General features: G+C 43.7%; 1 protein-coding gene across 18 annotated transcripts in view; it reads right to left on the bottom strand.

Moving 5' to 3' along the window:
- Positions 1-10,181: 10,181 nt before the first annotated feature.
- LDB2 (LIM domain binding 2) overlaps positions 10,182-24,379 on the bottom strand; it is a 451,461-nt gene continuing 437,263 nt past the window's right edge. For 8 of the 18 annotated variants that reach the window (XM_081591851.1, XM_081591948.1, XM_081592016.1 and 5 more), the window contains one exon: positions 21,314-22,649. In XM_081591851.1, the coding sequence (XP_081447977.1) occupies positions 22,419-22,649 (231 nt within the window). In that variant the 3' untranslated portion in view covers positions 21,314-22,418. Of the gene's footprint in view, positions 12,235-21,313; positions 22,910-24,379 lie in introns of those variants that run through there. The other 10 variants (XM_081592346.1, XM_081592435.1, XM_081592713.1 and 7 more) reach the window with 4 other exon arrangements.

The raw sequence follows: 24,379 nt of genomic DNA, 5'->3' as shown, positions 1-24,379 counted from the left end.
TCCTTCTGTTACTGTGCTATCCTAGACACGAGGAGCAGGAGCCCCACAGCATGGGGACCCAAACCTGCAAGGAGGGGATGTGGGCTGGCTGGAGCTTGCATCTCAGTGACGGGTCCAACTGCGCTGCTTTGGAGGGTGTAGAAAAACCATGACTGTGACCACCTGCTCTGCCAGAGCAAGAAACCCCATTGCTGATGTGACAGTGACAGGAAGAGGAAGCACCCAGAAAGGTGTGTGTCCCGCTGTCCAGACCCCTTCTTTTTCTAACGGCTATTACTGGCAGAGCCTAACAGGGAACCAGCTGGCAAAAGAGAATTGTTTGCAGAGCCCCAGTGCCAGCATCACATACCAGATTAGGATAGGATGGGCTTGGAGCAGAGAGCCTATAATTTATTTATTTGGTTTTAATTATTTATTTCTCTTTTGGTTGCACTGGGTCTTTGCTGCCACACACAGGCTTTCTCTAGTTACTTGAGTGGGAGTATTTTTGGTTATTGAGCTTCGTTTCTCATTGTGGTGGCTGATCCTGGTGGGGAGCACAATCTCTAGAGTGTGGGCTCTAGAATGCAGGCGAGCCTACAGTTTAATAAGCAAAATACCACTCAGCTATTGAAAAGAATGCGTTTGAATCAGCTCTAATGAGGTGGATGAAACTGGAGCCTATTATACAGAGTGAAGTAACTCAGAAAGAAAAACACCAATACAGTATATTAACGCATATATATGGAATTTAGAAAGATGGTAATGATGACCCTATGTGTGAGACAGCAAAAGAGACACAGATATAAAGAACAGACTTTTGGACTCTGGGAGAAGGTGAGGGTGGGATGATTTGAGAGAATAGCATTGAAACATGTATATTATCATATATGAAATAGATCACCACTCCAAGTTTGATGCAGGAATCCCTGGTGGCTCAGACGGTAAAAAGTCTGCCTGCAATGCGGGAGACCCAGGTTTGACCCCTGTGTTCAATCCCCTGGAGAAGAAAATGGCAACCCACTCCAGTATTCTTGCCTGGAGAATCCCATGGATGGAGAAGCCAAGCAGGCTACAGTCCATGAGGTCGCAAAGAGTCAGACACGACTGAACGACTTCACTTTCACTTTTCACTTTCCAATTCTATGCGTGAAACAGGGCACTCAAAGCCGGGGCACTGGCACAAACCTGAGGGATGGGATGCGGAGGGAGGTGGGAGAGGGGCTCAGGATGGGGGACATGTGTACACCCATGGCTGATGCATGTCAATGCATGGCAAAACCACTACAATGTTGTAAAGTAATTAGCCTCCAATTAAAATAAATAAATAAAATTAAAAAAAAATAACCAAAATGTCTGGCATTGGGACTTCCCTGGTGGTCTAGTGGTTAAGAATCTGCCCACCACTGCAGGGCACACATGTTTGATCTCTGGTCGGGAAGATCTCAAGTGCCGAGGGGCAATTAAGCCCATGTACCACAGCTACTGGCCCATGCTCTGGAGCCCATGTTTTACAATCAGAGAAGCCAAACCAATGAGAACCCTGTGCAGTGCAGCCCAGAGAAGACCCTCTTGCCGCAACCACAGAAAGCACACACTGCAATGAAGACTCAGCGTGACCAAGAGTAAACAAAAGAAAATAAAAAATGCCTTGTAAGACCTTCTTATTTTTCAAGAGAAGCAAGAAGTCTAGTTCTAAAGAGAAAAAGAAAAAAACTAAAAATTTTCCTAGTTCTAAATACTGTTGATTGATTAAGTATTTCCCAAAATGTTATGTACTCAAACCAAGTACATCTGCAGGTCACTTTGTCTGTGGGCAGTGACTGGGGGACCATGGTCTAGATAGATGTCCTGAAATCCTCTCCAGCTCTGACTATCTGTGGTTCACTGAGCATTTAATTGTGTCTCATAAAGATAACCAAACCAATCAAATCAGTCAATCCTAAAGGAAATCAACCCTGAATATTCATTGGAAGAACTGATGCTGAAGCCGAAGCTCCAATACTTTGACCACCTGATGTGAAGAACCGACTCATTGGAAAAGACCCTGATGATGGAAAAGCTTGAAGGTAAAAGAAGGGGGTGGCAGAAGATGAGATGGTTAGATAGCATCACCGACTCGAAGGACATGAATTTGAGCAAACTCTGGGAGATAGTGGAGGACAAAGGAGTCTGGCGTGTTGCAGTCCATGGGGTCACAAAGAGTCAGACAAGACTGAGCGACTCAACAACAACAACAGCAAAGATGGTCAAAGTTCCCTGGATAGAAAACATGATGGACTGTGCTCCAGGAAGTCTTCCTAGGGGGAGCAGAGGCCTGGACTGAGGCCTTGGATAGTCTTTCTTATACAAAAACCCTCACACAACGTCCCTGGTCAATTATTTGCAGCTTTTCATCTGCTTGTTCTCTTGGGACTGCAAATACTAGTCCTAGCGTTATTTATACCTGAGGGTGAGATTTACTTGGGCCATGTGCTGAGCTTCTGATTCAGGCCCAGACAAGGCAGGGTTCACTGACAAATCCTCCCAGAATCCCTCAGAGCCAGGTAACAACTTTCATGTGGGTAAGTGGGCATCTTGAAACTGCCTAGAAACGGAGTCTCTTCTCTACTGAGTTTCTTTGTTGCTCATATCAAAAGGGGTGAATCTCAAACATACGAGTGTTTCCATTTCCAACTGTTTGTGTTTGTTTACTGATAAGGGAGGCATAATATCATGTAATAAATCTTTCAGAAAATAAAATGCTAATGCTCATCTTAAAAGTTTAATAAGGAAGACCCTTTAAGTGTACTTATGCAAATCTAATGCAGAGTGATGATTAGTATTCTAAAATTCTGAAAATTACAGCCTGGATCACAATGTTGTCCAGGCCACGCTTTTCTCTAAGAGGAAACAATGTGCATTCCATTATCTGCAGGAAAAAAAGGAATTCTTGCCGAGAGACACTGTCTGGTTGAGTCCCTCCTCGAGGCTTGCAGGAGCCCTACTGCCCTGGATGGTCACTTCAACCTTCTCCCTTGGAGCCAGCTGGAGGCTCCAGCTTTAGGAATCCCTGCAGCCCCCAAAAGATTGCAACTTGTCAAGCTTCTGTGTGTATGTGTTTCAGTTTGTGTCTTGTGTCCATGTAATCGATTGGAGGCAGCTTTTCAGTCTGGTTGGGATGAGCTGATGGTAGAATCTGTAAAGGCTCTACATTCATGGCACCTTGCCCAGGAGAGCGTTTCTGAACATTTCTCTTTTGAATAAGCTGCTAAGCCTTGTGACTTGTGGATGGAATCTATCCCTTGGACCCCAGCCGTGGACACTGCATGAACGCACAAGTGAAAGGCGACTGACCATAAAGAGTGACCTTGGGATGGCCGGCCATCTCCAAGGGGACTTAGGGTGAGATTGACTTATCAGGGCTTCCCAGGTGGCACTAGCAGTAAATAACTCATCTGCCAATGCAAGAGACGTGAGATATGCAGGTTCGATCTCTGGGTCGGGAAGATCCCCCTGGAGGAGGGCATGGCAATCCACTCTAGTATTCTTGGCTGGACAGTCCCAGGAGCCTAGTGGGCTACAGTCTATAAGACTGCAAAGAGCTGGACACAGCTGAAGTGACTTTGCAAGCATGCATATTTGTTGTGCATTTTATTTCTATTATTATTACTCCACCTCAGATCATCAGGCGTTAGATCCTAGAGACTGGGGACCCCTGCCTTAGGAGATAAATCCTTGACCTTGAGAAACTCTGATCCAGGCTTTCCATTCTGCCTCAAGCCCATATGCCGGATGTAACTGGGAGATGTGTTGGGAGTATCCACAGGATTCACCATCGAGAAGTTAGAAGAAGATGGTGGATAGCTTGGGCTCCTCCTTACTGACCCTTGGAAGGTCACAGGTTGGTTACTGACCCTTGAAAGGCCTAGAAGTTCCAGGCAGGATCGGATCATAGAGTATAGGAAACAAAGTGAGGTGCTCTCAGAAGTTTAACACTCTCTCTAAATTAACCCTTCACTAGCCACGTATGAAGGTACAAGATGAACCGTAACCTCAGCTCGGTTCAGTTCCTGTCCTTACATCAAGGCTTCGTTTGGAACTCATCTCTTCTCCAGGTAGAAAAAATACTTCTGTCCCTTTATGTTTCCACACCCCAGCCACTCACGTCTCTAACATCCTAGCCCTCAGCTTGCCTTCTGTTGCGGGGTTGTTGGGGATGGTCTATGATATCTCTGAAACCGTGAGAAGACTGAGCACTCCTGGAAGGCAAGACCCACTTTTCTCAAGCCTTACACATCACAGGATGGCCACTCACTCCAGGATCCTTGCCTGGGAAATCCCAAGGACAGAGGAACCTGGTGGGCTACACTCCATGGGGTTGCAAAGAGTCAGACACGACTTAGAGATGAAACAACAAAAGTACATAATAGGAGTTTCCAAAATAATTTCTGAAATGAATTGCTGAGTTGAATGTGACTTAGAACACAGCCACCATCTTCTTGACAGATGATCTGGTTCAGGAGCAGTATTCATGGTTACTGGTGTTTGGTTAGGTGGGTGTCCACAGATGAAGAAAATGTTGGAGGTACTTTGATATTTGAAGGGTTCAAGACACTTTACCCCTTAAACTCTTCTGAAGAGCTACGTGACATTACAAAGAACCTGGACTTCAGAGAATTAAACTCTGTCTGTAACAGAAAACACAGGAAGGTTTCCTGCTACAAGGAGGGCACATCAATCGGCTCCTGTATTCTTGCCTGGAGAATCCCATGGACAGAGGATTCTGGCGGGCTGAGGTCCATGGAGTCACGAAGAGTTAGACACGACTGAAGTGACTGAGCATACATCTCCTGACATGATGCTGTCACAAGGGCTACTTTCCTGGGTCAGTGTCTTAGATGACTTTTATAAGACGAAAGCAAAGGCTATCATAACGGAGACTGCAGAAACTGATGTCCTCAATAAACGGTAGTTAAGTTCTTATCAAACCTGAAAAATTGGATTCTCACCAGTGAACTCAAATGGCAGAACACAACATGGTTTTGAGGTTTTCTCCTCCGTCTCCATCCCTCCCCAGTTCTGTGACTTTCCAACCTTCACCATTAATAGTGCATTTCTTCATAACCAACACAGTTCTGTATTAAAAGACATATTCCCTTGACTGGTGGGGAGTAGCCATTCAAATTCTATGAATAAATATCAGCGATCATTTTGGTTGTTATTATCAGTAGGAAGGTGTTGGTCTTGAAGGACATAAAAGGGGTACGATGCTTTGAAAAGGAGGCTCAGATCATAGTATTGGGAATTCAAGTCTTAGTGCCAGGGAAATTGGCTTTTCTAAGAAACTGTTTTTTAATCTTTGGACCCTAATGTTTGAGTAGGGGGTAACGGATTTGTCTGTCCCATCCCTTGTGGAAAGAAATCTACCAGCTTAATGCTGTTGACCTCTCTCAACCTTCCTGCCTGGGCAGTGGACAGTCTTACTGGTTGGATGGTTTTGAGAAGGGAAACCAGGGGCAAGGTAGCCCTCTCCTTGCTCTTATGAAGGGAACACAGTTTGCTGATTCAGTTCCCGTGGCATGGTAAAGCAGGTCTTTCCAGGAAGCCTGCAGGACCGCAGGGCTGCCTGTGATTAGCCGGCTATGTCTCTCTAATTCAGTCTTGGAAGCCTGCATGCTTGCAGATATAAGCCACATTCTCCACATCGGTATAGTCCGTAATGAGGTAATAGTCTGATATGCATATACTATAATCTACATCCAACTCTGAATTGATTCCACATTTGGTCAGAAATGAGACTCCTTTATGGATTAAGACCCTCCTGCTCCAGCATATAAGAGTAATCATTCATAATTCTCTCTTTGTCTTAACCATCAGGATATTCAGACCCTCAAGTGCTAAGGTGGTCAACTTAAGTGTAACAATACACATTAAAAAGCAAATAAAATACAGAGGGATTTTGGTATGTTTTCTCTTCTTTTCTTGTATAAAGAACTGGTGAAGTCATTGGACAGGTTGTGAATAAAAGAATCATTTGCATTTGTTCTGGTCCCAGTTTCTCTTTACTCAGGTTCTCTTGGTTCTCACCAGTTTGTCCTGTGCAGCTTTTGACTTAAGTCAGTTGCCAGGGTGCATGCTTTACCTTGATTACTTACATAAGGTGAGACTGCAGACCAAGCTCTTAGCTTCTGCATACTGTGATTAAAAAATAAGATTTTAAATACAGGCACTTAATGGAAAACATTTCTGAAAAAGCTTCATCCCAGGAAGGGTTGCCCTGTGCTTCCACATGGCCCTACCCATCTCAGTCTCTGAGAGCCTTTCTTCCTTCTGAATATGATGGCGGTGGGTTTATAGTCCACTCTTCGCAGCAGTGAGAGAATCCCTTTGATTGGGGTATGACTTGAAAATGGATTCCTTCTTTGAGCAGAAACTCATGCTATTACATCAGCTGTAAAAATGTTTAAATATGTTTCCCTCTTTCTCAAACGCTGTAGATGGAGTTTTATTGCTTAGCCAATCCATGCCCACTGTGATGGGGTTTACAGTTTCCCCTCCCTGAGCCTCAGACTCTCCATCCGTGAGGAACCAAATATAGGTCCTCTGGCTTCTGAGCCTCTCATTTCTAAGTGAATCAGGTATCCATGGAGACAACGGAAGATTAATACTCAAAATAGACAATCATTCATTTCTCTCTGAACAATACAACAGGAAAAAAGGTTGTGTTAGGTACCATCTGAATTCTTATAACAAATTATGAGGGCCAGTTGTAGAATAGAATTGGAAGAGAAGAAGCCACCCCCTTAAACATTTTCTTGAGCATTTGTGTGTAAAACTCATGGAATGACTGAGGTAATGCATTTATCACACAAGGGAGCATCAACTCTCATGAGCACTGGTGAATTTCTCCTAGAATTGGGTCCTGCTGGACTTCAACAGAACGCAGGTGCCATTCATATTTTTATGATAGAAGTGACTCAGGCCAAGCCTGTCCTACTGAGTGTGACCTCACTCCCTAGCTAAGGAAGGTAAAGGTAAGTCCTAGCCCACTCTTTCATTTCATGTTTTTCATAGCACCCATGGCCATCTAAGATTATTTAATCATTTTCTTTCTCCCTCAACTTGATTCCCTGGGAGCAATAATCTGAATGGTTTATCTGGAAGCCACATCCTTGCCTAGAGAAGAGCAGAATAGCTTGATCTGCAGTCCTACCAACTTTTCACCCAGTTAAGAAGAAGTAAAGGTCCATACAGAGTGAAGTAAATCAGAAGGAGAAAAACAAATATCATACATTAATGCATGTATGTGGAATCTAGAAGAAACAGTATAGATGATCTTATTTGCAAAGCAGAAATAGAGACACAGATGTAGAGAAAAACATATATGGATACCAAGAGGGAGAAAGAGAAGGTGGGATAAATTAGGAGATTGGGATTGACATATATACACACACTACTATGTATAAAATAGGCAAGTAATGAGAACCTACTGTATAGCTCAGGGAACTCAATTAAATTCTCCGTGGTGACCTACATGGGAAAGAAATCTCCAAAAGAAGGGATATATGTATACATATAGCTGATTCACTTTGCTGCTCAGCAGAAAATAAGGCAACGTTGTAAAGCAACTTTTGTTATTCAGTCGCTCAGTCGTGTCCGACTCTTTGCAACCCCATGGACTGCAGCACACCAGCCTTCCCTATCCTTCACCATCTCTGGGACTTTGCTCAAACTCATGTCCATTGAGTTGGTGATGTCATCCAACCATCTCATCCTTTGTTGTCCCCTTCTCCTCCTGCCTTCAGTCTTTCCCAGCATCAGGGTCTTTTCTAATGAATCAGTTCTTCACATCAGGTGGCCAAAGTATTGGAGTTTCAGCTTCAGCATCAGTCCTTCCAATGAATATTCAGGACTGATTTCCTTTAGGATGGACTGGTTGGATCTCCTGGCAGTCCGAGGGACTCTCAAGAGTCTTCTCTAGCACCACAGTTCAAAAGCATCAATTCTTCGGTGCTTAGCCTTTTTTTATTGTCCAGCTCTCACATCCGTTACATGATTATTGGACCTTTACAGGCAAAGTAATGTCTCTGGTTTTTAATGTGCTATCTAGGTTTGTCATAGCTTTTCTTCCAAGGAACAAGTGTCTTTTAATTTCATGGCTGAAGTTACCATCCTCAGTGGTTTTGGAGCCCAAGAATTCCACAACTGGTTTTAGGAGCAATGGTTTAATTTCTTTAGTTCAAAATAGTGTGTGCATATTAACTATATTTTCTCTTTGACCCAATACTTATTTAGGAAAACTTTAAAAAAATTTAAGTGGTTAAGAATATTTGTCTAGGTTTCTGTTAAACATTTTTTTTGTATTATTATATTGCAATTAAAGTAAGCAACCCATACAAATTACTGCAATAGTAAATTTTTTTTTTTTGGATCTGTTATTTGGAACAATTTTGTGTATGTGGTTGTTGCTTAGTTGCTAAGTCCTGTCCAATTCTTTCCAACCCCATGGAATGCAGGACTCCAGGATTCCCTGTCCTTTACTATCTCCTGGAGCCCAAGAAAATGTAATTAATCTGTCTAAAGATAAAAATGTATGTATTATTCCAATCTAATTACATTAATCTTCTGTTTCCATTTTTTCTTGTTTAATCTCTGAAAAACTAAAGTGATATGCTGCCATTGTGCTTTAATCAAATTCTTAAGTTCTAATAGTCTTTTGCTTTATATTTTGATGCTTTATTGCTTGGAACATAATGGCACTCTTAGTTAATATAAAATTTAATATTTTTTACCATAAATTTTAACTTGTCTAAAATTAACATTTATTTTGATTTCATTTTGTTTATGTATAGTTGATAATTTCCCATCTGCTTAATTGTAATCACTCTATGTCATTTTCATCTTATATGTGTTTTCTTAATTGCTGAATACTGACTCTTTTTGCATCTGTCTCTGTTTTGTGTTTTGCCTTTTAACAGGGAAGTTTAAGTCAATTAGGCTTATTATCATAGCCTTTAGTTTGACCTTATTCCTATTGTATTTTTTAATTTTTATATGTCCTTATATGTAAAACACTAATACAAATAATTTATAACGTTAATTGTGCCAGATGGTTTATGTACGATATTTTATTTAACTTGCAACACAACTTTTTGAGTAGAAACTGCTGACATGTTTGTTTTATAGATAAGACAACAGGAAATCAGAGGAGTTTAAGTCATTTGTAAGGTCATCCAGCCAGAGTATGCCAAACTCAGGGTTTATGCCTAGGTCTGACCCTCCAGAGTTCAGACGTTTCACCACAGTTAAACACATGTCCTTCTAAATACATCTATTTAAAAAATATGATATCTGGTCTTGGTGTTTAGAGAAGAGAGACTGTTTTTCAGCTCCCAATATTAGTACTATTTCCTGTTTCCTTCTAGTGCTTTGTAGTTCTAGCTTAAGTCTCTAATCCATCTGAAAATTTTATTTGCAGGCTAAGGTAAGGATGTAAAATAATGATTTCAAAATGTATAGCCAACAGTTTAAATATTATTTAATTTCATCCTTTGCTCACAGATACAAACTGCCGTAAATGGCGATTCAGACATTGGCGTGCTTCTGAACCCTTGCTCTGGTTTGCCTGCTTTGGGGCCGATGCTTCACCATCTTACACTCTGCCCTGATGTCTCTGGGGGTCAGGTTCCCCTCATTGCTCTTCATGTTCAGAAATGTTTTAGGCTGTAGCTTCCAGTATTTGTTTTTCATGGCAGTAACATGAGTTGTCCTCTGTTTCAAGGGCAACAGCTAGGGGCAATTTTTCACTTGGTCTTGTTTTAAATCAGAAGTTATCCACAAACGTCTTTCCTAGGAATATAAAGCAATAATGAACCTATCGACAGGACAGAAACAGACTCACGGACATATGGAACAGATTGGTGGCTGCAAAGGGGGTGGGGAAGTCAGCAGGATGGACTGAAAGTTTGGGGTTAGCAGATGCAGACTCTTATATTCAGAATGGATAAGCAACAAGGTCCTCATGTAAAGCACAGGGAACTACATTCAAGATCCTGGGGTAAATCACAATAGAAAGTAATATAAAAAATAATATATACATGTGCATACCTGAGTCACTTTGCTGTGCAGCAGAAATTATCACAACATTGAAAATTGACTATACTTCAATAAAAAAATTAAAACAAAAACAAAGCAACAAACCAAAGTGTGAGACATAGCTATCTCTTGGTGGTGGTAAAGAGGTGGTTTCAATTTTATTTTATTATTACTGTTACAATAATAATTATTATTACTGCTTATCAGTATTTTCTAAAATTTTCTACAATGACCAAGCTAATAAAATAATAAAAATATATTTAAAACATTCCTTGAAACGAAATAAACAAATAAACAATCTTGCTGGAGAGAAAAAATAATTCATCTGGATCTTTAAAAGTGATGTCAACTTTGTGCACCTATTTGAAAGAACGGAGAGAATAAAGGATGCTTGGGCTTAGCTACTATTGAGAGTAAATTTGCTAACAGAGACAATTTTCTGTCTTTTAAAAAGTACTGTGTCCTTCTGTTCAAAAATACAGACTGAGGGGCTTCTGTGATGGCTCAGTGGTAGAATCCTCCTGCCAGGGCAGGAGACAGGGGTTCGATCCCTGGTCCAAGGAGATCCCACGTGCAGGGAGCAGCTAAGCCTGTGGGCCACAACTACCGAGCTCGTGTGCGGCAACTACCGAGCTCGTGTGCGGCAACTACCGAGCGCGTGTGCCGCAACTACCGAGCCTGTGCTCTAGAGCCCGGGAACCACAGCTGCTGAAGTCCAAGTTCTGCAACAAGAGAAGCCACCGGGATGAGAGGCACAGGCATCACAGCCAGAGAGTAGCCTTCGCTCACTGCAACTAGAGAAAATCCCGTGAGCAGAGATGACCCAGCGCGGCCAAAAATAAACAAATAAAATTATATAAAAACATACCGCCTGGGGATTCTGTACCCTCACTATCTGAGCTCGGCAGTGACAGGTAAGCCACACTGACCCTCCTGGGTGGCTGCAGAAGGGTAGACCCAGTGGCTGACTTGCACAAGTGTCCACCAGGGAGATTTCTCCCCTCGCTCCAGACAACAGCTTCCACTTTTGAATTTTTGTCAAGAATCTCCCAGGTTGCCCTTGGCAAAGGCAAACTCCCCAGATCCAGCTGCAGAGGTAACTGAACGGATGTGCAAAGTAGCTACAGATGTTTCTAGCTGCTCTCCTGCCTTGAGCAAACCCACAGGTGAGTCCTTAAGACAGGCTAGGTTGGCCTCATTTACACAGAAAGGCAAGCTTTTATTCGGCCAAAGGGGATCATTTTTGGCCTGCCTGCTGTGTGTTTCTGATGTCATTTGTCTGAATACTTTCTAACTGGCCAAATTCAACCTAGAGTCTGTCATAGAGTGAAGTAAGTTAGAAAGAGGAAAACAAATACTGCATATTAACACATACGTACGGAATCTAGAAAAATGGTACTGATGAACCTATTTTCAGGGGAGGAATAGAGACACAGACCTAGAGAATGGACTTGTGGAAGGAGAGGGTGGGACGAATTGAGAGGGTAGCATTGACATAGATACACTGTCATGTTGAATTAGGTATCAGTGGGAGGCTGCTCTATACCACAGGGAGCTCAGGTCAGTTTTCTGTGATAACTCAGAGGGGTGGGATGGGGGTGAGTGGGAAGGAGGCTCAAGAGTCTGGTGGTATATGTAAACATACAGCAGACTCACTCTGCTATACAGCAGAAACTAACACAACATTGTAAAGCAATTAAATTCCAGTAAAAATACTAGTGCATGGTGGATTTTTTAAGTGAACCAGGGGAGTTCTTCTGTAGCTGAAGGAGGAGGGATGATGTGTTCCTGGCTTGCACGGCCAGGACTCTGGTTCCTGGGGAATTTTTTTGCATCTCACAGTCTCTGATGTTTGATTGCTCCTCTTAGTCAACTTACATATTGCTCTTATTTTGGTGTTATTTAGAATAAAAGTTCCTGGAGTTTCCTGGTGGCTCAGTGGTTGAGATTCTGGGCTTTCACTGCCATGGCCCTGGTTCAATTCCTGGTCGGAGAACTGAGATCCTGCAAGCAGGCGTGGCCACAAAAAAAAAAAAAAAAAGTTCAAAGCCAAGGACATAGAAGAGAAAGCACAGGCTGGAAGTCAGTCACCTTGAGGGCTGGATCTTGGAGCTGTTGCTTTTTAGCTGGAGTTCTTTGGGCATCTTTCTTCAAGTTTCTTCACTTCAGTTTTCTTACCTGTAAAATGATAACATTAAGGGCTCCCCACCCAGGGTGGGTGTATCAGAATCAATACATGCAAAGTGTCCGGAATGAAAAACATGCTCAATAAGTAGCAACGGTTGTGATTTTGCATATGTCTGTTTAGTTACAGGTGTGGGCGGGTTTGCCTGGGACAGAGGAGTTTCCCAGGAAGAAGGATGTTCAGTGTTACAACTGGGGCGGACCCAGGAAAGTGGAGATAGCCACTCTTTTGTGGGGAAATAATTGAGATGAATTTTGTGTCAGGCATCACTAACATGCTTCAATCTTTTCCCGAGTGAGGGCTCCTCAGAAGCTTTCCCAACACAAGGTCCAAGTTGCCATGATCAACAAATAGGGTTCAATCCCTTAGACAGTGCCTACGTTTTCCAGAATTCTCCTTCTCTACTTTGGACTGCAAGGAGGTCAAACCCGTAAATCCTAAAGGAAATCAGTCCTGAATATTCATTGGAAGGACTGATGCTGAAGCTGAAGCTCCAATACTTCGGCCACCTGATGCGAAGAACTGACTCATCGGAAAAGATGCTGGGAAAGATTGAAGGCAGGAGATGGGGGCAGCAGAGGGTAAGATGGTTGGATGACATCACTAAGTGTACATGAATTTGAGCAAGCTCTGGGAGATAGTGGAGGACAGAAGAGCCTGGTGTGCTGCAGTCCAATGGGTCACAAAGAGTTGGTCAGACATGACTTAGCAACTGCAAAACAATAGTAACCAAATAAGTTTTTATTTTTAAAATTTCATTTTTGTGACAATCAGCTAGGTCTCAGGACTTCTATCAATTTCACACTCATTTGTGAATTTTTACAGTTTTCACTTAAAGCATTAACACTTTCATTATAACATAACAGAAGAATCTGCAACCCTCCCCCCAAAAGTGAACTTAACTCTCCGAACAAGTTAAGAATGAAAAAAGGAGAGAATGACTTATCTTTGGAAAAGGGCTCAAGATACAGCATGTCAGCTCTGAAAGAGATATGAACAAGAACTTCCTCCCAAACAGGTTTCCCTAACTCAAAAAGAAACAAAGTCAGCCCTGCATAGCCAGGATTTCCTTTTCTGCAAATTCAATGAACTGCAGCTCAAAAATATTTGGGAAAAAAGTTCCAGAAAGTTCCAAAAAGCAAAATTTGAATTTTCCCACTGGCAACAATTTAACATAGCATTTACATTGTATTAGGTTTTTTAAGTAATCTAGAAATACTTTAAAGTATACAGGAGGATGTGTGAAGATTATATGAAAATACCACGCTATTTAATGTAAGGGGCTTGAGCATCCAGGATTTTGGTAAGGGAAGGTTGGGGAGGTAGGGGTGGGAGGTTAAAGCAAAGCAGTTCTGGAACCAATCACCTACAGATGATGAGGGGTGACTATATTTTATGGAGATTCATTGAAGGCCATTGGAAAACAAGAAAATATTTCTTTCTCCAAGGTTGGTAAAGTTCTGGAATGAATAGGAACTGAAAACAAAATAGGAATGGGCAAGGCCATAGCCATTGCTTCACCAGTTTCCTTAATTTATAGTTTTAATTATCTTTCCCTGACTTTCCTAGCTCAATGGCTTCAAGTGCAAAAAAACACCTTTATATACACACCAACAGTGCTGATACGGTAGGTTTTGTTTAAACGCAAAGTCCCCAGCATTCCCAATGATCAGAGGCACTGTACTGACAGCAGTGATGGATCAAAGGAGGCGAAACCAGAGAGTAGTTTCAGAGCAGCCACTAGACACTCAGATGTGCACACGTGCATCAGCATCTCCCCTCTGGGTGGAGTCATTGCCACTAACACACAGTCATGGCACTTGTGACTCCCCAGGGATTTCCTGTGGCACCAGAGAAAGAACAGACCTTGGGGGCAGGCGCTGATTGAAATGTGACCTTGCTATTTTTGGTCTGTGTGATTAAGGTCATGGCAGCAGGTTCCATCACTTCATGGGAAATAGATGGGGAAACAGTGTCAGACTTTATTTTTTTGGGCTCCAAAATCACTGCAGATGGCGATTGCAGCCATGAAATTAAAAGATGCTTACTCCTTGGAAGGAAGATTATGACCAACCTAGATAGCATATTTAAAAGCAGAGACATTACTTGGCCAACAAAGGTCCGTCTAGTCAAGGCTGTGGTTTTTCCAGTGGTCATGTACGGATGTGAGAGTTGGACTCTGAAGAAAGCTGAGCACCGAAGAATTGATGCTTTTGAACTGTGGTGTTGGAGAAGACTCTTGAGAGTCCCTTGGACTGTAAGGGGATCCAACCAGTCCATCCTAAAGGTGATCAGTCCTGCGTGTTCATTGGAAGAACTGATGTTAAAGCTGAAACTCCAATACTTTGGCCACCTCATGTGAAGAGTTGACTCATTGGAAAAGACCTGATGCTGGGAAGGATTGGGGGCAGGAGGAGAAGGGGACGACAGAGGATGAGATGGTTGGATGGCATCACCAATTCGATGGACATGAGTTTGGGTGAACTCAGGGAGTTGGTGATGGACAGGAAGGCCTGGCGTGCTGCGGTTCATGGGGTCTCAAAGAGTCGGACACAACTGAGTAACTGAACTGAACTGAACTGACCGGACCTTGGGCAAGTGATTCGACCTCTCTGATCTTCTTGTACAAAACACCTGCCTCCCCGGTTATGAGATGTAGACCACAATACAGGAATGGGGAATGAACATGAGTTCCATTCTCATAACCTCTTGGAGTTTTATTCCTGATGCTTTGTGGACACTTTGCGTATACTCAGACTCACATGGTTGAGTGTCATTTTATGGACTTGTCTTCTATCTCAACTGTAAGCACCTTGAAGGCAGGACCAGGTGAAGGAATCCCTTATAATGCCCAGCATGATGCTGAGCAAATAGCCAATAAATGAATTTCAATTTAATACACGCTCATCAACCTTCAACCAGCTTATTATTCATGATTATGGAATTCTAATGGGATGTAAAAAGGGAGTTGACCAGCCATAAATAATTGGCCTAATACATTATGGTATATTCCATTAGTGGATCTTTATATCGAAATTAAAATCATGTTTTTAAAGAATAGTTAATGAGGTAGCTCATGATATAATATTATATGAAAAGGGTGGGATAGGTAATTATCTATTCTGTATATTACCAACATTGTAATATAGATGAATCAAGAAGAAAAAAACAGACAGATTTGCATCAGAATATTACCAATGGTAATCAATTAGCAATCAGGGTAGGGGGATTACTCTATTTTCTTCTTGTCCCCATTTTCTCAAGTGGTCTACATGAACACGTGTTGCTTAACCATCAGAAAAAAAAGCCTAGTAATCTTTTACGGAAGACGGAGGGGGCCTCCCACTATACAATGAATTTCTCAAGGAGGCTGCGAATCCTGCTTAAGGGAAATTGACTTTGTTGGCCTGGCTCTCACGGTGCCCATCCTCAAGTTGTATTAGTGTGAGTTGTTTTCCTGTTGCACTAAATGTTCACCTCAAAGTAAAAGGGAGATGGAAAAAGAAAGAGGATTTCCCAAAGGGACTGGGCCACTTATTTATAAGTCCCTTGTCAGATGTCCCTGTGATTTCATGGCCCTCAAAGGATCTGCTTTGTTTAATTATCAGGTGAGTGACAATTTGTGGCTTCTGGTCAAACTCTCTGACACCTCCTGAAATACAAAGTCAGTGGCAGAAGGTGGATGCCAGGACCCCTCTCCCAGGCTAGACCCTTCTTCAACCCCCATCTATGGACTGTGCACTTGACGATAAGTCTAACAGAGTGGGTTAGAGTCAAGGCGACATCATGGTGTCCTTCGTGAGCTCTGTGACCTTGGGAAAACTGTAAGTGCTCTACACTCCATCGGCAAAATAGGGGGAAAATAACCTCACCTCACTCCCAGAGATACTGCAAAGACTCAATGAGATCATGCTTCTCTCATTTCTAACCTAATCCACAGAAAGTCAAACTACCACCATGGTTCCTAAACCAGCCTGGTTTGGTGGAGCCCAGGCTTTGACCCTGAGGGCCCAGGTTCAAAGCCCACGTTACCATTTATGAGCTGTGCAATCAACAGTGTTAACTAAACTGCTCGAGCATCAATCTTCGCATCTGTAAAATGGGCCCCTAATGCCAACTTCCAAATGAGGATTTAAGGAGTAGAGAGAATGGGGATAACAGGCAGAGCAGCTAATGACTAAAGCTGGGCAGGTAGAGTGAGCCAGAAAAACGATGTGAGGGCGACAGGCTGGAGCATCTAAGAAGGGCATCCATGACCGGACACCAGCCAAGTGTCACCATCCAGAAATTCAGAAGTGTGAATCTATGGTTGTTAGATCTGGTTGATTAAGAGAAGCAAGAAATTTTAATTTTTATCATTATATATTAGCGCATGTACGTGGAATCTAGAAAAATGGTACTGATGAGCCTATGTACAGGGCAGGAAAAGAGACTCAGACCTAGAGAATGGATGTTCGGACATAAGAAGGGGAGGGGGGGATGAATTGAGACAGTAGCATTGACATATACACACTGCATATGCGTGCATGCTCCGTCACTCAGTCATCCCAGCTTTTCTCTTTGTGATCCCATAGACAGTAGCCTGCCAGGCTCCTCTGTCCATGGAATTTTCCAGGCAAGAATATTGGAGTGGGTTGCTATTTCCTACTCCACATATACACACTACCTTATGTAAAATGGGGCTTCCCTGGTGGCTCAGACAGGAAAAGAATCTGCCTGCAATGCAAGAAACCTGGGTTCTACCCCTGGGTCAGGAAGATCCCCTGGAGAAGGGAAGGGCAACCCACTCCAGTATTCTTGCCTGGGAAATCCCATGGACAGAGGAGCCTGACAGGATACAGTCCATGGGGTCGCAAAGAGTCAGACACAACTGAGGGACGAACACTATATATAAAATAGACAGCTAGTGCGAAGCTGCTGTATAGCACAGGGAGCTCAGCCTGGTGTTCTGGGATGACCGGGAGGGGTGGGAAGAGGAGGAGGGGAAGGAGGCGGTCCAGAAGGCAGGGGCGATATGTACACATTTGGCTGATTCACACTGTTGTACAGCAGAAACAATAGTATAAAGCAATGCTCCTCTAGTTAAAAAAATAAAATATTAGAGGCCAAAACATTTTAATTTTTATTGAAAACTCATCCGTTTTTTTTCCCCATTTATTTTTAACTGAAGGATAATTACAATAGTGTGTTGGTTTCTGTCACACGTCAACATGAATCAGCCATATCCATACATATGTTCCTTCCCTCTTGAACCTCCCTCCCACCTCCCACCCCATCCCACCCCTCTAGGTTGTCACAGAGCCCCAGTTTGAGTTCCCCGAGTCACGCGGCAAATTCCCACTGACTATTTACATACGGCAGTGTATATGTTTCCATGCTATTCTTTCCATCTGTCCCACCTTCTCCTTCCTATCGACCCCTCGTGTCCGTAAGTCTGTTCTCTATATCTGCGTCTTCAATGCTGCCCTGCAAGTAGATTCATCAGTACCGTCTTTGTAGATTCCATATATATGTGTTAATACAATATTTTGAAAACTCATCAGTTTTTAAATGTTTGCAAACAGAAGTTTTTCAGACATCTTTGTGTAGGTTTCCAGGGGTAGATTGGATTCCCAGTTGTTTATTCATACTCTTGAGTCTGCGAGATGTCGAGTTTTTTTCCCCGCTCCACTGATGTTGGATTGTCCTTGAGACTTGCGTTGGCCAATGGATGCAGTGTGAGCAAGTATGCGTGTGCGTGTGTGTGTGGTTTGGCCTGTCTTTTTTCACTTCTTTCAGAATCTCCCAAGAAAAGTGTGTGCTCTGAAGATTGCCTGTCCTAGGTAGAGACCCGAGGGCAGACCTGAGACACAGTTGTTCCAGGTGATGCACAGTCCCATCAGGGAGAAAAAGAAAATCTTTCTGGCCATCGGCTGCTGAGACTTGGAGGTTATTACAAAGCATAACCCAACTATGCACCACCATTGTGTTGCCACCACTGTGAGACCACTCAGGCAAAGGACCTAGCAAGTGGCTGACACGTAGTGTGTACTTGAGAAATGGTTGCCCTGGGAATTATTCTGGGCCTGACAAATCTCCTGGGCCTAACAAATCGTTTACGTTAGATGTAAGCCAGTGTCTTGTAGAATGTTTGTTTGGTGCTGACTTGACCTCTGAGAAACTTGAACAAGCCCGTCTCTGCTACCTCTCATCTCTTATGCACCCACAAGGGCAAATGTCACTTTACGTTGTGCCATAGAATGACAGATTGTAACACAATGGGAAAATGCGTGGCAAGCAGTGGTTTCATGATTTCTTGCTTGGGAGTTTTTAACTCTGTCTATTATGACATGTATAATAGAGTTTAGATATTAACTATTCAGATGGAAATGATTAAATCACCCAGTCCTAGAAAACTTTAGCAGGACAGTGAAAGGTATTTAAAAACACAAACAAAAACTTGTCAGGACAGAGCCAAGGCAGAAGCAAGAACCAAGTGCTCTTGGATCCCAGAGGGGACAACAGATGCTGACCAGAGTTGGGGAGTCATCTCAGGGGACAGGAGAATCAAACTGGGCCTTTAAGACTGAAGAGCTTTGGGGACTGCCCTGGTGGTCCAGTGGTTAAGAATCCACCTGCCAAGGCAGAGAACATGGGTTCAATCCCTGATCTGGGAAGATCGCACATGCCAGGGAGCAACTAAGCTCCAGCACCTCAACTACTGAGCCTGCATGTCTAGAGCCCACACTCTGCAACAAGAGAATCCATCGCAATGAAAAGCCCACCCACCACGACAAAGGCCCAGTGCAGTCAAAACTAAATTAATTAATTAATAAAAAAGACTGAATAGCTCTGGTTATGTAAAAAGGTGGGGGCAGCATTCTAAGAGGGAGAAACATATGCAAAAACACGTCTGACGTGAGCGCTTAGTGTATTCAGACAACAAAAAGGAGCGTAGGTAGACGGTGGTCAGGCACCAGTGGGAAGGGGCTAAGGACACAATGTCAGGGAAGCAAAGACCAGCCTGTGAACTGTGCTGGATGCTGTAGACGTTTGTTTCCAAACGTGGCCGCCTGCAGTTTCCCCCCTTGTTGGAGGCCCCTCGCTACTTACCTATCACAGAGGGAAGTCTGCGCCTCTACACCTTGAATCTGGGCTGCCTTGATGGTCAGCACAGAGAAGTGATGGTGTTTCAGTTCTAGGCACTGGCAGTTTGCTTCTCCTCCCCTGGGAACTCACCTATCATTCTGTGAAAGCCCCGTGGAGAGGCTGTACAGGAAGGTGCTCTATTCAACAGCTCTGCCTAAGCTCCACCCCAATCGCCAGCAATGGGATTGCACCATCTTGAATGTCCAGCCCAGCCAAACCTCTGATGACGCCATCTCCAACCAACGTCTGTGCCCCGAAGTGCAGATCGTCTGACCATTGAGCTCTCAGAATGTTAACTGATAATAATAAATTGTCTCTTGAGACTCTGAGTTTGGGGTCGATCAGCTGTGCAGCAATAGATAAGCGGAACAGACGTCAAACAAATTGTCCCAGAAATCATCTGTGATGACTGCAGATTGGTGACTTTAAAGAACTGATAAAAGGAAACCTGAAATGATGAGGTGGGCGGAGGGTAAGCTGGCAGTTCTCTTACTCTAGTGGGGAAGTTTCAATTACAGTAGCTGTTTCCCTCAATTTCCTTTGACTCTGTTGCTACTGTACCACACATTTTCCTCCCAATGTTAATGTTGTAAGGAAACAATGTGATGCTCTAGAGAGAGCCCAGGCTTTGTAGTCAAGGGAGATGCAGAAACAAATTCCACCGATGTCACCTGTGAGCTCTGAGATGGAGCAAGTCACTTACTGAAGCAGATGGTTGGTCCCCTGCCCAGATGCCCTTTCTGGGACTAGCCTACCCATGCCAAGATGCTAAAACTATTGCCTTCCAGTTGATCTCTCCTCTGCAGGACAGCCCTTGGTTGATGGGCTGTCTTATTCTGAAGTTACTGCCTCCCACACATGCTGGGGGTGACCTCAGCCAATGACGGACCAATACAGGTGTACAGAAATCTGGCAGGTGAGTTGCGATGGTTAGATAACTCTGTGCCCCAAGCCTTCCCCTGCACCATGGACCAGGCTCAAGAAGTAGGCTTCCTGAGTTCGCAGCTTTCCTAGCTTTTTCCTCTTCCCCATCTTCCCCACTCCGCTCCCTTAAAGATTTTTGTTTTAACTGAAGAAGATCCCCTCAGTAACTCTGTGCCCCGAATTCTGGTCTCAGGTTCTGCTTCTGGGAATCTCAACCTAAGAGACACACTCTCCCATCTCTTCTCTTTTTCAAGCCCGTCTTTTCCAGAACTGGCTGAGATTATCTTTTACTGTGGCCTGGCGTTTGTACACACTCTCTTAATGCTGACAGATTTCTTCTCTCATCTTCCTCATTTGAAAGAGTAGACAAATATGATCAAAGTTCTTGAAACCCAAAGTCCTGAAATGAGTTTTCCATAATCTTTGTATAATAAGCCTTTTAGAAAAATAGACCAGTGGGAGTACTGATTTATAAAAAATGCGGAGATGAAGGCCTACTTGGTGGAGTTGTGAAGATTAGCTGAAATAAAGCCTCCTCTGTCCATGGGATTCTCCAGGCAAGAATACTGGAGCGGACTGCCATTCCCTTCTCCAGGGGATCTTCTTGACCCAGGGATAGAATTTGGGTATCCTGCATTACAGACAGATTCTTCACTGTCTGAGCTCTCAGGGAAGCCTGAAATAATGTCTGTGGACCTCAAATTGAGATGTTTGGTACAGAGTAAGCACTCAGTGAGTGGAAGCCGCTGCCCTTGTATTTGACCAGCCATAGGGAGCCAGGTCAGTCCTTGCTTTCCAATCCCTGTGTCTGTGGCCAGCAGAGTGCCTGGCACACAAGAGGCACCCCTGTGTTTGTGCAAGTAAACTGCAGTGAGTGTGGAAGAAACTGTACTTTATAAAGATGAGCCATTTTCACAGTCCCACTCCATGTGGGATTTGGGTCATAAATCCATGCTCAGTACTTCTCACCATCATGGGCAGATTTCTCTGCCAGGATGACAAATACACAGACTCATTTGCTTTGGTCGTTAACACAGTTTATTATTGGCACACTTATCAGTAAAGCATACATAAAATACAGCTGTTTTATAACACACGGAGCCACTGTGTCTTTACATGTATAGAGGAACATATTAATATGCAAATGGAAAAATTAGTTCTTTTATAAAGTTTCACATAAATACACTGGAATTGCCCCCAAAGAAAAGTCCCCATAAAAGAACCAGGTGAGGGCTTTACAAAATATTATACAGGAAATATACTATGAAGAGAAACAACAGTCAACTCAGATACAATAAAAAAAAGAAACACAAAAGTTTCAGATTTATTAAACTGCCCACAAAATTAATGGACTACATGGCTTGAAGATATTTGGATCAACAGCAATTTTACAAATGAATACATTCTCAAGGGGCCAGGTGCCTTTCTTTACATAAAAATCTGCCTTGGTGTCTCTGATGACAAAAAGACATTTCTTGTTTCTGCACTCGGGCTCGAGGACCAATTGACATTAGCTCGGCCATAAATCACCCTGCTGGGCCCTCGCCGCTGTTACCCAAAGAAAGAAAAGGTGAAGGAGAAAAAAAAAATAATAAAGGTACGTTTAAATTACTTTCCAAAAGCGGATTTTTTTTCCTTTTCTTTTTTTACTGAAACAAGAAACTCTCAGATGCAAGTCAAAAAGCAGAAAATATTTTACAATATTAAAAAGTCGTCTGTAGTTGGATTCGGCATAGAATGGGATCCTGAGCACTGAGGGTTTACTGACAATATGGCCTTCATTGGATGGTTGGATGCGGGGTTGGCGAAGGGAAATTAACAAACATGGTTCAAACTGAGCCAGGAGAAGCGCTAGCATTTGCTCTTGTTTTAATTATGATCAGTGCCAGTATCTGTGTTACCTGTGAAGGCCTCCAGGGAGGGGTCATGGAAGTTTATTTGGAATGGTTCTCTCAATTTAAAAAAAAAAAAAGGAAGAAAGAAACTCAGATCATTGTGGTTTAGAACTCGATATTTGCGTGGCAAAGTTTTAACGTCTGCTCCTTCCTCTCCTGTAAGTAAGGATCTGAAATAGTGAGCGTGACCCACGGGGGCTATGGACAGTGGATTCTGGAGCCGGTCACTCTTACTGGGAAGCCTGGGGCGGGGGGTTCTCTGATTTGGTCTCTTGAGTGGCCGGAGGTTTACTGTTCCATGGGCTGCTGTTCCCCAGGGCGGGTGAATTGGTGAAGTCTTCCTCGTCGTCCATGCCGTTGGCCGCATCATACTGCGTGTTTTCTAATCTAGTGATTAGCCTTTCGTCCTCGTCCCCAAACTCACCTCCCATCAGAGTTGGCTCTCCTACCACCATCACATCCTGTGAACAGCAGCTGACATTATTACAGGGAACCTTGGGAGAGAGAAGCCCACTTAAAGCACTAGCGGGAGGAGGTGCTGGGGGACCTGGGTCAGACACACCGTGTCCTGCACACCGGGGTCAAGTCTCAGTGTCGGGGGGGCCAAGACGCATATTGGATTTCTACAGGAAATAAACATCGCCTCCTGACGGGAAACAACCACGCGAGTTTATGTCCTTAGTGTGCAGCCTGACACCGGAGAACGAGCAATGCTAGCAATCTGCAGAAATAAAAAAATGGATTTTTCAAAATTAAAAAAATCCACGCTTTTCAACTCGCCGACACTGGGGACTCTTGAGAGGGCAGTGGGCACTGTGTGAGACCTCGGAAACGCCACCACTTTTACTGAGGCTCTCGGGATGGCTTTGCAAACTACGAGAACGGCAGCCAACGCCGGGGAGGAGGCGGTTCTGCCGTATTCACGCAACTCATTCCAAACGGCATGTTCTCTGTCCCAAGGACGGTATACGTTTTAATTGAAGACAGATCTCTCTTTTTTCCTACTCAGCCAGGCCCTTTTATGCAGCCAACATCCTTGACATTCTGCTACTTAATTATGGTAATTAATTTAGGTAAAGTTTTCGATAAAAACAATGTTCACACTGATTTGACAATTTGCATAGCTAATTAAGTCATTAGCAAAAACCTGCTGATTGCCAACAAGCCCTGAATTTACCATCTGTTATTCCATGGTGCCTGTCACCTATCCCCACACAGGCAACCCCACCACCAATCTGGGCAGTAAAGAGAACCAGTCTGTCCAGCTGGTGCCATTAAAGGAAGATGAAAAGAACTAATGATAATTACATCGATGAAGCTGGTCGTCATCAGAGATGGAAGCGTGCAAGAAGAATCTATCTAGTCACTCCTTTAAGTACAAATTGTCCTTCCATGCAAACAAGGAAGGCGCCTCCTATAGCTGGGAGCTTGGCGGAGGCCACCGCTGCAGAGGCTTGGGGCAGGGGAGAAGAAAGCCTACCCAAGGCACAGCTCCGGCCTCCGTGTTCCAAGGGGACCCTATGGGCCCGATGGCTGACCTGGGCATGGCACAGGCCATCCGTCAGGTGGATTCTGCTCTGCCGGCTCTGAGCAACAATCTACTTAAGAGTGCCCGACTGCCCTCGGCCTCGGCTGAAGCTGAAACATCAGGGCCTGCCAGATGCTTTTGGAGATGTAAGTACTCATTTGCTGATATGGACGTGAATTTGCCTTGACAGCTGGGCAACCATTCTTTCCACGGGGGCAAGAGAGGCTACCTGGGGCAGTCTATGAGTGGATCACTGCCTGTGGTCAGGAGAAAGGTCCAGCTGTTCCTCCAGAGCCCTTCTCGAATTTTGAAGGTGCCCGTTGAACTAATCCCTTCGTGACCACCTGGTTTCTTTTGGAATGGAAAACCTTGTTTGTCTGATAGATCGATTCCCCTCGAATTAGAGGGAAGATAATCAATAGGTTTCACACTGTGTTTTGAGACTAATCACTCTTGCGAATTGATAACAAGGATGTTAAAGAGAAATGTCCCAGATGAAGTAAATGGCTCAAAGGTGACCTGCAATCAAGGTGTCGGCAGGGTATTCAATTGTGAGTCCCTAAGAGCATCCTTATGATGCCACCAAGAGCTGTGTGCGGCACCCTCTGAAGGGCTGGGAAAACATGCGTTAGGGGTCACAGGGCAGGAGAAGAATGTTAGAGC

The sequence above is a fragment of the Giraffa tippelskirchi genome, chromosome 1 (assembly GCF_054371585.1).
Source record: "Giraffa tippelskirchi isolate mGirTip1 chromosome 1, T2T-mGirTip1v1.2.pri, whole genome shotgun sequence".
In the NCBI taxonomy this organism is placed as follows: Eukaryota; Metazoa; Chordata; class Mammalia; order Artiodactyla; family Giraffidae; genus Giraffa; species Giraffa tippelskirchi.
The sequence above is the reverse complement of the archived record's forward strand: the minus strand, read 5'-3'. Positions and strand labels throughout refer to the sequence as shown.